Raw genomic sequence first — 12,144 nt, 5'->3', positions numbered from 1 at the left:
ACCCTGCGTTTGCAGACATTTGTGACATCACTGGCATGTTCTTCCACCTATTGTTTACCAGTCTACAGCGACTGGGGTGGGGTTTCACTCTCTTCACCTACCTTTTTTTGATAGCTGTGCTTTCACCTGTCAGGCCCCCAAATTCTGTGAGGATGGTACCATAGGTGAGTGCTCTGTTTTTCCAGTTATTGATACTGAGTTGGACTCTCTCTCACTTTCTTGATCAATCTGCTGTCATTTTGCCAGGCCACAAAAATCTAGCCTTGACAAAGTAAGTCCAGGGGCACTGCCAGATTGGTGAGAGCCCTGGGCAAGAGGCTCTCTGAGGTGAGACTTGGGCCTCTTAGTTCAGCCTTAACAGCACCACTGAGGAAGCCTTTTAAGGATGAGAAGGCTGCAGTCCTTATTTGGGTGGGTGATATGGGGCATTGAGGAACAATTCCTTCCCTTACCCCCATTTCTAGGAACTCGGTCTATGAGTAACTTGACACACAATGAGATCTCAAATTTAGGAGAAATCCCTATTGCTTCTCACTGATTTTCCAAGAATTTATGAATTCTGTTTTAAAGGTGTGACACGCTGACAGCACTATGCAATGTTTCATGGTGTAGTTACCATGTTTAATGATTGCATTTCCCAGCAAGGTTTAGTGGTGTTGGGTCATCTAGCACTTTAACTCCTGACTCACTTGCAATGGAGACAATCACAGAAAGTGGCTCAGTTATTTTTCTTCTTCTTGAGCGTAGAGAAGAACAGGCCTTTTTCCTTCCCTCCCTGTCACTCAAAACTATGAATTTGGGGATAGCCATAAACTCCTTCCTATATGAAGGGAAATGCGTGAGCAACATCTACTAGAAACAAAGGTGGGTGCCCTATAAACTTGCATTATAGCATAGAGAGGAGTGGGATAACTCATAGAAGTTACGATTTTTGGAGAAGGTAAAAGGGGATACACGCTAGCTCTACATGCTAGCAACAAAAACCTATCAGGTATACACAGCTTAGTGTCCTGTGCTACTAAAGCCCCTAATGAAACCCTCCAAAGTTGGTTCATTTTATTAACACATCTCATGGCAAGGTACCTGTTTCTGTTTCTCCATTCTTTGAAAATCTACTTTAAGTTGCTCCTCAACAAATTCTTCAAATGTTTTCTGTCTCACTCCAATTCCAGGTCTGATTGGTCTAGGAAAATAATAAAGCAGGTATGAACAGAAGTATTTGACAGCCTTTTTCTTTAATGATTAATTATAGCTGAGATTTAGTCTGCTGTCATTAGGTTTGTAAGGGGAAATAGCAAGGTGTTGATAAGGGAAGTGGTAACAGGCATCCTGCAATTGTTGTTTTAAAGATGTTCTGAATTTCCTCATTGCGCTATTTATCAACACCCTCACCCATGACTGTTTTTATAATATTCTCTTATATTTTGAGCTTGAAAGAATGCTGTTCATATAATAATGCTCATGTAATTAGGTAGCATTGGATTTGGACTGAGTAGCCCTACATTCAAATCCATGCTCACCCATGAAACTCACTGGATGACCCCTGGCTACTCACCATTTTGTTAAACATTTGTTAACATTTAAACACAAGTTAAATATTCCTAAACACCACTGAGGAAACATTTTGTTTCTTTAAAAAAAAGGGATAAGAGAGCAATCCTATGGGGATTGATGGTCGCCTCCAAACCCCGGGGGCGACCGCCTATCCACTGCATGGCAGGAGGAGTGGTGAGGAGCACATCTCCTCCACGCACCTGCTGCCCTGCTTTCATGGCTAGACAGCCGACTTCTGACCTCCCTGCCCCAGCCCACCCCCAGGAATGCCCCGTTTCCCCTTCTCTGCACTGCTCTTTCAAGTGCGGAGCACAGGGCCAATCCGCACTGCCTACAAGGCGATGCAGGAGGGGCTGCAGGTTGGTTCCCGGGATCCGACCAATCCTATGGCTGTCTAGCCAGTAACCGCTGACTAGCAGCCATAGATTTCACCCTACATGTAACATGCTTTTTTTTCTTAACAAGAACACTTGCACCAGATCTTATCCTTTTTAAAATCATTACTCTATCTTTGTTTTTATAGTTATACATAATATATGATTCTTCCCTCACCTGTCATCTACATTTTGAGTCCTTGTGTTCATTCTTAATCCAAAGGGAGAAAGAGAAGCATTTTCATCTGTTTGGTCTTCCCCTTTTTCTTCTACAATAGATGGCAAGTTTTCAGGCCAAGATTCTTCAGTAAGGGAGCAAAAGAAGAATGACTCCACATTATCTTTTAAAGGAGGGGGGAAGGGAGAGATTGGCAATAACGTTCCAGTGAACATTTTCATTTATTAAAGAGTGGAAATGTAAATGTATGGAAAATATTTTTTTAATCCAAGGGTGTAGAACCTCAGGCCCAGGGGCCAAATCCAGCCCTCTAGGGTTTCACAGAAGGCTATGCGCCCTTCCTTCCCCCCGCCCACCTAGTGTTTGGTGGTTTCCCGGCTTTTGTGTAGTTTTTATCCCCATTGTTAACGCTTGAAATGCCTCTCCTAAGGCTTAGTTCCTGGCAGTAAGAGCTCTAAGCTAAAATACGTTGGTATTTCTGGTTCCCCCCCCCCTTTGCTTTTGGCCCTGTCCTTCTTACCTTCACCACCACCCACCACTGGAATGCAGCCCCCAAGAGCTTCTCCCAAATTGAAATATGTTCTACACCCTCATTTAAACACATCTGCTAAAGTGTAATGAGATAATTCTTCTCGCACTGCATGTTTCAGCTTCAGCTTCTTTTCCTGCAACAATCAAATGTACCCTGGGGCTGATGCCAGGACTGGGGAGAGACCTCCAAGAAGGCACTTGTGTGGGGACTGGAGCCCCCACCAGGTGCTGCGCCTGGTGTCAGAAGGTACTTCCACACTGGTACCCTTTAGGAGTGCTCAGGAACTGAGTTTCCACTATCAGCTCTAAGTGGAATTAAAACAGTGATTCCACATGGCACTTAATAGAGGCCTGGTTCCATTGCGAAGGAAAGTGGTGGTGAAGGAAGAGGAGAAATGTCAACAGATGAAAAAAAATGAGGGAAGAAACTACTGGCTGATTTTTCCTATATTTGTTATGAACTCACCAAGAATATATTTTAACTTATTTTTTAACCATCACAAGGAAGCCAGCAAGGTATCTCCCAGATAAGGGGAGGGGGTTCATTTGAGGAGGCAATTCCACAGCAGTAGGAGGCAGAGGAAGGGCTAATCTTGATGCTTTGGGCACTGAAGTGCAAGAAGTGTAATAAACTAACATGCTAGTTTGTTAAAAAAAATACATCGCTGTTTCACTTTTTCGAACTCCAAAGGCAGAGGGGACACTTCCTGTCACACCATGTCTCACAGGTTTGCATATGAACCAGACATCTCATTGTTCTGCAAACCTCTGGGGAGATTCAGTGCAGGTGTGGGGATTCCCCCACTCTTTCTCAGCATTCTCCGATTCCCACGGTGCTGCAGAGCTTGGAAATCAGCTGCTTTCCAAGCGTTGTGCAAGACAGAGAAGGCTGGGTGAAAGCACACCGCAACCCGCCCCCAAATCCCGAGGATCCACCTGCAAGCCTGCTACTTGGGGTTAGTACCATTGTACAGTTGCTGCCCCAACCAAGACAGCCCTCTTGTTGGAGTCAAAGCAGTCCTGCTGGTTCTCTCCCATCTGCCCAACATACATGGCACCTGGAAGGAAGGCTTGTGACACACTCAAAGGGCCAAATGCCACACTCCGAGGTTTGTGATCACTCTGCTGAGGACTCCCTGAGGGACAAACACAACATTTGGGAGAGTAAGAGCATGGTAATTATCAGCCACTGCAGCTCATGGATTTTGCCTCTCCATAAGCTCTTTCTCAAATGTTACCCCATGATTTGCTTTTGTGCAAAACCAGAAACAACAGAGGGGGTGTTTTTCTTTCAAACATGCAAGACTCCAACTGTATCAGTAGCACTTTGCCTATCCACAGTGGCTAGGCAGGCAGTTCAATTTTGATTCAAAAACAGAAACATTGCCACAGATGAGATCTGAAAAAACAACAGGAGGGGAAACAGAAAACACTGGAAGCCAACAGTTTAGAAATGACACCAGAATTGATTTCCTGTCAACAGTAAGTGAGCAAAGGATGACAAATCCAGCGAAAAGGGCCAGTGTAAAAGCACCCACAGGCATATTACCTAGAAATGTGCCTATCATCACCTTTTATCGCAGCATGCACGTCTTCCTCTGGGTTTTGTTTTGAAGGATTTTCTGTGGAGGCCTCAAGACTTTGAGATAATGCTTCCATGTTTGTTCCTATAGGACAAAAAAAAAAAAAGTTGTGAAACTATCCTAAATGGATGCAGGAACATTCCTTTTTATGGAGTTCCATTCAGTTTTATGATGGTTCCACTGAGAATCAGCAAACTTGCGTATGGAAAATGACCACTGACATTAATTTGCAGCACTCAAAAACCAGGTAACTACACATGTGTAAGGGGGAAGTGGGATTGCAGCCCTGTCCTGCCCTGCCCTACGTGCCTTCAATCCACTGTGTATCATCCTTACTCATGTACAAACTATGCATGGATAGGCTGGTCCATGTGATCAGAAACCCTGTAATCCTGCTCCCCAACACTTGGGGAGATGTTTATTGTCATACACTTGTCTGATTTTGATTGTCCGAAAAGGGCTAACACTGGGATCTAAAATGGGGGGGGGGGCTGTCTACCATACTCCCCAAATATATGTAAAAGAATGGGAAGACCTTACAGATGAAGTGCTCCATGTGATTACATAGCGCCTGACTGACAATTTTTTTAGGGTCCTCCAACCTGCTAACATCATCACACTGTGCATTACCCCACATATGTCCCATACAATTAGCTGTCAGCAGTGGGGAAACACAAAAATAACTGCGATAGTGTCATGTCATTTGTTTTAATACATATTATAAGGATGAAGAGAGAAAAAGAGAAAGAGCAGTAATGGCTACACATTTCTTGTACATCTAGTTCTGTCCTATGACACCATACATACATAACTAGCATTAAACACATCATCACACAGTGGTAAGTGCAATTATTTGGAAGTGGGCACTTAATTCCAAGAAATGTGCAGAGGACTTCACTGTTCCTTTCTATTATCACCTGTTTCATGATGTTCAAGGTGCTCCTTTGAAACTTCTAAGAAGCTGCTGTTCGTTGAGGCTGTTCTGGCACTTTGCTGTAAGTGATGCCTTATTATTAAGGGACTGGTTTGGGAGCATCTCTTATCCTGAACTTGTAAAGAATTTTCCAGAGGGAGTTGGGCAGGAAATAAAGCAGCTGAGACTCCTGGAAGTGATGGGATCATAGCAAGTAGGTGGGGAGCTATATCAGGAGAAACTGAAAAGCCTGGAAGAACAAACAAAACCAGTAACAATAATTAGTGTGGTCATGGAGGGCAATTGGATGGTGTGAGATCTGGACACCAAGTACTATGAGGAAGGTTGGAAGAGCTGGGTATGTTTCGCATGGAAAAGAGAAGGTTAAGGGCCTTCAAATATCCAATGAGTTGTTATGCAGAAGGTGGACCACACATTCTCTGTTGCTCCAGAGGGCAGGAATAGAACTAATGGGTGGAAATGGCAAAGAAGACTTCTGATAAACAGATGGAGAAACTCCCTGATGCCTTGATGGTAAACACTGTTCAACAGTGGAACAGACTGCCTCAGGAGGGGGTGGGATCTCTGCTGGAGGGATTTAAGCAGAGGTTGGACACCATCAAGGATGCTGTAGTTGAAAGATTCCTGCACTGAGCAGGAGGCTGGACTAGGAGAGCTCCAAGGTCCTTTGCAACTCTAACATTCTATGATTCTATAGATTCCACAGCCAGAAAGTATCTATTAAACTGACTCTGTACTAAAAGAAAGCACTTTTCCAACCTTGGCCATGACCCAGAGTGGCAACCACGACTGCTCCTGAATCTTTCTGAGATTTTTGGGGCAGCTCCCACTAGAAAGCACCCGAAGGGCTTCTTAAACTTCACAAGTTGGAAAGTAGTCAGAGAATTTAGCACAGCCCTCTAAGCTGGAAATTTGAGAGAAATGCTGCCCCCTCACCCGCACTAGTTTCCTTTTAGTCCTCAGTGCCAAACAAGCTGCCCATCCTTTCCCTATATGCTTTCTTAAGTGTGCTTCTGATTGCACATACGGTGAAACTATCCCATCTATGTCTATCACCACGCAACACTAAAGTATATTTGGCATGTGACATTTCCATAGGCGCTACAATTGTTTTTATACAAAAAATCAAAACACCACTTGAAGAAGAATCCCACCTATTCTCTCTTCCTGAAATCCATTGTAATCCCTGGCATCTGTCCTGATGCTTTCTCATGAGTTTAAAAAGTTGATATCCTTGATCAATATGACCCAGATATCTGTGGTTATTTTTACAGTCTTGTGAAAGTATGCTAAAAATACAGCAATTTGCTGGAACAACATGCAAGTAGTTAGCATTTCCTGCAGTACCTGGGTTATAGAATGTAATGATTTTCTGTTGTTCAGTTACCAGCCGTTGCAGTTGCTCCATCCGATGCATCATGAGCTGTTCTTGCTCCCCTGGATTCTGAAAACAGAAGACAACAAGCACAGCCAAGTACAATCCAGCAAAAGCTGGACAAGGCTAATCCTTACTGAAAGCAATAGGACTGAGGTTAGTCATGCGATAACTAAGGCTACAATCCTGTACACACTTACATGAGAGTAAAATCCACTGAATTCAGTGTGACTTACTTCCAAGTAAACAAGTTTAGGATTGCAGTGCATATTCATTGCTTGCAACAGGACTCAGATGCGACTTACCTTTAGCTGGACTGCGCCCAGTATGTATCTATTCATGTTTATTGTCAAGAAAGGCAAACACTCTCCTTAAGACATTCACCTTCAGACATCCTTGGTACCCCAGTGTGTGTGTGTGTGTGTGTGTGCTTGTGTGTATGCACAGAGCAAAATAGAGACTCATGCAAACAACCCCATAATGCATGTTGTTTTTACATATACATTTACATGAACTTTCACACACAAGTATTCACTTACATGTCAGAAAAAAATTAATGCTATAACTAGCACCTGCCCATATGTAGAACTGAAACCCCTAACAGCATTACACATTTATCAGAATACCTGAAAATATTGTAAGCCAAAAGGATATAATCACATGGCCAAAACACTTCAGCATTCATAATCTATTACTCAGCTACCATATTATTGTATATTTACATAATTAGAGTAAGTACTATAAACATATGGCTTTAAAAACATTTCTAAGGTCATGTTTTTTTAAGACCGTGAGTGCTATTTTGGATACTTTGAAAATACTAGACTTTGAAACTAGAATGCTAGAACACTGAAGTGGCATGATATCCCAGTGGGCTCTCAATCCATATTAGGCAGGTCAGGGATTTAACATATGCAAGAGGGGATGGGCCAGGGGAAAGTCAAGTGGATACCAGAAGAGATCAGCTTAACTTTCATGGCTTCCTACACAGAATCTTGAGAGTTGCAGATTTTGGTGAGAGTCCCGAGAATTCTGTGAAGGATCCCTATCCTCCAACACAAAGCTAAATTTCCCAAGATTAAGAACATAAGAAGACCCCTGCTGGATCAGACCAAAGGCCGATCTAGTCCAACATCCCCAACCAGATGGCTCTATGAAGCCCATGAGCAGGATACAAGTGCAATAGTACCCACATGCTCATGTTGCCCAGTAACTGGTATTCAGATTCCCTGAGGTGAGGGAGTTACTGCAAAGGCAATATAATCCTGTCGCATAGGCAGAAAAAGAGCCTGTGCAAAACCTAGGGAGCGACATGAAGTGTAAGAAGAGTTAAGGCAAGAAATGGATAATAAGGAGGAAGAGAAAAAAGATAACACCCAGCATGGCTCAAACTGAGTCAGTTGTTCTTCACATCTGTATTCTGCTCTTCCAAGGAACATGGGGTTATCCCATTTTCACTTTCACAACAATCCCAGGAGGTGCACTGTGTTGAGAGTTGGTAACTGGCTCAAGGTCACACAGTGAGTTTCAAGCTGGAGGAAAGATTTGAACCCAGGTCTCCTTTGTCTAAGCAAAACACTCTATCCCCTACAGCATACAGACCCTTACTACTTTTGCCACACCGGGGGCTTTAGAGTACCAGCCTCAGGGACAATGCACATGGCTCTCCTGCTCCTGCTTTCATTCTCAGCTAACAGCAGTGTTCAGCGTATGACAAATGGGTTATCTGACTGGTTTACCATAGGCAGAACCTGGAATCTTCCATGGCATGGCTCCACTCCCAAAGAAAGTGCTATGCTTGATTCTGTAGCATTTGCCATTACAGCCCCCACTTTCTGTTTTAAATAGACACATCTTGTCAACTGGGACAATGCTCAGCAGGTTGTACAGTCATTAGGGGATCTGAGTCATAATGAATGCGACTTATTTTAAATAGAGTACAAACTCACCTGTCCCTTGTTTTGACAGAATATGCCTTCCTGAGTTGTAAAAGGAGGAGAAGCAGCAGCAGACCTTGGGATTCCTATGGTTTCATTATATTTCCTGGCAGGGAGTATTCCTGCCTGAGTTGGTGGTAATAAATGAGGAGGGGGAGCAAGGTTGGCCAAGTAATTGTGTGGCTTAGCATCCTGAAAGGCTTGAGTGTAGCCCAGGTCACTAGGAAGGCCAATATCTCTTCCCAGCATGTTGCTGTTTGCAGAAGTCTGCAGGGATGTAAACTGTTCAGAGGAGGAGTCATTTGTGTTGTTTATCCAGCCTAGACACAAGGAAGATGAAGAGCCCACTGTTTCATCAGTTGTGGTACATGCCAGTGGCTGTCCTGGTGAATCTTTTGCAGCCCAGTGAGATACATAGTCTTCACTCTTGGAAGTATCTGCTTCCATTTCCCACCTTTCAAAATCCTTGTTAAGAATATACAATGACTGTAGCTGAAAACAGGGAAACTACTTTGAAATTGATCCTACCATCCTCCATTTAACAGGAAAAGCTTTGTTTTTGCATTGAAGTATGAGGTTCTTTCTTCTGTGAGAACTAGAAAAATATTATGCGATAGTCAGGCCACAAGTAGCTAAAATGCAAACATTAGATAATCTGCATGTGTATGTATAGTTTCTGAGGCGCTTTTAACTCTTTGTCATCTTCACAACAGCTTCTGTCACAGGTTTTTCATAGGTAGTTTTTCACTACTTTTCATAGGATACACTCTCCAATCCCAAGTCCACCACACCTACTAGACCATAATGACTTTCACCAACTGAACAATTGAGAGTTTGGAGAACAACTGAGAGTCACTGGGGGCTAGAGTGACTGACATACATCAGGGAACATTTCAGTTTGCTCCACTTATGCCTCTTTATTTCACCTTCTATGGAATGTAGCAGTTGGTGGTGAGAAAGAGAGGGAGGTAGATGTGTGAGGATGACGAGGAGAGCGAAAACCACAAACAGTAACCAAAGCCCAATATTTCTCTCAAAGCCCCTACAAATAATTACCACATGCTTGGTCACGTAAAGACAGCAGTGGTTTTGTGCCGAATCCAGCAGTAGTTGTGTTGGTACAAACTAATCATGTTGCTAGAGGCCTTTGCAGAGGCAGTGTGAAAGCACTTGCATCATATGTGTTGAGCCCGTTCTTCACACATACACACAAACACCATCACCATTTGATAGGGTTCGTCAAGCGCACAGACCCTTCCTGTCCTTGGCCACCACTTAGTGATGGCGGTCAAAAGATGCTGTACACACCACCACATTGGCTGGAAGAAGAACCAAGAGCCTTGTAGCACCTTAATACTAAAACATTTATTATGACCTACGTTTTCATGGACTTGAGATTAACCTAGAACACAGGTGGGCAACTTGTAACACTTCAGATGTTTTGGGCTACAACAACTATTAGCCAATGGTGAGGGATGATGGGAGTTGTAGGCCAAAACATCTGGAGGGCCACAGGCTGCTCACCTGTGACTTAGTAGGTATCTCATGGAACATCTGGTTTCAGGATATCCCTTCACCTAAAGCAGCTCTGAAAGATGCTTGCCCCCTCTGTTGTTCAGCACTTCCAAAAAAGATTTCACAGCTGCCCTGAACAGTTTAATCCACTGCAGAACTATCTAGGCACTCATGAATATTTGTTTTAAGTTTAACCCAGCTTCCCATTTTTACCATGTATTCTTATTATTGTTGATAGGAAGGACACTTATTAACACACACATTTTAAAAACTAGAGTGTAAACATATCCTATGGTTATAATTAGAGCCAAACAATGATTGTGTATTTGATGCATTTCAGCTGAAATTCTGAGAATCAGCTGATGAGAAGTATGATCCTGTGTAGAAAGCTCCAGCTTACTGCTTTTAATAAATAACTCTTTTGTGTTCAGTTTGGAGTCACATTTTTCTCATCATTGGTCAAGAGGCCAGAGGCATACACACAACTGAAATGTGGAAACAGAAAGACACCTTCTACAGAGCTTTGTTGCATTACACTTGGGGGGCAATCCTATACACACTTAGCTGAGAGTAAGCCCAATTGAACTCGATGGGATTTCTTTCTATAGAATTGTGGATAGGATTGTACTGTGGGGCTGCAATGCTGTGCACACTTACATGGGAGTAAGCCAACTAAACACAGTGGGACTTTCTTCAGAGTAAACATGCAAATGATTGCACTGTTCTGTTTGCCATTAGATGCTATTGGGTGGAGGGTTCCTACTTGACAAATGTGTGGTTTCTCTCAACTGGTTACTCATCCAACATCTCGATTTATATTCAGCGCAATGGCAGAATTCAATGGGATTTGCTCCCTGCTAAAATATGAATAGGATTGTAGCGTTAGGGAGCGGACACCAAAGGAACTGAACCAGAAACGTTATCCAGAACCATCAGAAATGCAACATGTGAATAGTATTAAGAATGCACGAAGCTTTTCTGGAGGTCCCCGTGATGGTGCATCATATACATTAACGAACGAAGTGCCTTAACGTTCAGCTCTGAGGAGAAGGGGGTTTGTGGCAGAGGAAGATCCCGCCGCGCGCCCGCCCTCTCTCCGCGGCGCTCATCCCCATGTCTTTCCCCCTGGACTCACTACGACTGTCTCTGGATTTTGTCAGCGGTGTTATACCGCGCGGGACTTGAAGGAGACGGCGAACTCCTCCGAGCAGGCCGACGCAGGAGAGGGCGAGCGCGGCTGTCGTAGCTACAGCAACTGTAAACAGCGAAGGAGGCTGCAGGCTGGGCTTGGAAAAGCGAGCGGGCGGGGCGGGCGGCGAGTTGGGCCGCCGTGGAGGGTCCGGACTTACTTCACCCACCGGGAAAGAGCGCTGCGCTCCTCCTCGCTTGGCGCAGCGGGCCCTGGGGCTTCCCAGGGTCGCTCGCCTGGGGCTTCCCCAGCCGCTGTCGGGCACACGAGAGGAGCGGAGCGCGGGCTGGAGGAACTGCACTGCTTGGCGGCTGGGAGCTCCTTCTTCCGGCCTCTGGAGGCTCAACGCCCAGCCCCGGCCTCCTCGGCCAACGACAACGGCTCAGGCAGCGTCCCCTGGGCCCACGTGGCTCTGGGCACAGCAAAGCGGGGGGGGGGCCGGGGAGGAGGTGTTGCCCTACGCCGCCCGCCTCCCTCCGGGAGGAGCAATTTCAGCCAGGTAGGCTGAAGGACCAGCAGGGAGCCCGTACACGAGCGGACATTCCCACAGGAGCGCTGGTGGCCGGCTAGGAGCAGGCCCGCACAGAGCGATATGCATGCGCGATCGCAGCCGCCGCTCACGTGCAGGAATTCGCCCAGGATGTCACTTCACGTGGCTCCACCACTACAAACCCAAAACAGAATCCCCACTGCATCTTCAAGCGGTGCGCACATTGAGAAGGCGGATTCAACGCTTGCCACTACTGAGTAGCCTGACTGCTCGTAGAGAAGGCGTTAAAGGGCAAGGCATCTGCATGAAGCAGTTTTCAATACGCGTCCTTAGTTGATCAGAGACTTAAGGCGAGTCTTGGTAAAGTTGCAAACCAGTGGAGGCTGGTGGCTCTCTGTCAGCTGAGGGGTGCATCTGCTCTGGGTTTCAGTCAGAACCAGCCAGAACTCTAAAGGAGTTTATTTGGGAGGTAGGGCTCAGCACC

General features: G+C 45.0%; 1 protein-coding gene across 1 annotated transcript in view; it reads right to left on the bottom strand.

Annotated features, from left to right (window-relative positions):
* Positions 1 to 11,590, bottom strand: part of LOC146359743 (uncharacterized) — a 57,591-nt gene extending 46,001 nt beyond the window's left edge. Inside the window, exons 1-7 of the mRNA XM_084832053.1 lie at positions 11,331 to 11,590; positions 8,479 to 9,061; positions 6,502 to 6,598; positions 5,138 to 5,383; positions 4,209 to 4,304; positions 2,107 to 2,230; positions 1,084 to 1,183 (exon numbers count right to left, since the gene is read on the bottom strand). Of these exons, the coding sequence (XP_084688179.1) occupies positions 1,084 to 1,183; positions 2,107 to 2,230; positions 4,209 to 4,304; positions 5,138 to 5,383; positions 6,502 to 6,598; positions 8,479 to 8,913 (1,098 nt within the window). The 5' untranslated portion in view covers positions 8,914 to 9,061; positions 11,331 to 11,590. The remainder of the gene's footprint in view (positions 1 to 1,083; positions 1,184 to 2,106; positions 2,231 to 4,208; positions 4,305 to 5,137; positions 5,384 to 6,501; positions 6,599 to 8,478; positions 9,062 to 11,330) is intronic.
* Between the last annotated feature and the right edge of the window lie 554 nt (positions 11,591 to 12,144).

Source organism: Heloderma suspectum, chromosome 1, assembly GCF_057233095.1.
Source record: "Heloderma suspectum isolate Gila_16-S chromosome 1, 16-S_ref, whole genome shotgun sequence".
Lineage (NCBI taxonomy): Eukaryota > Metazoa > Chordata > Lepidosauria > Squamata > Helodermatidae > Heloderma > Heloderma suspectum.
This window is presented reverse-complemented; position numbering and strand designations above follow the sequence as displayed.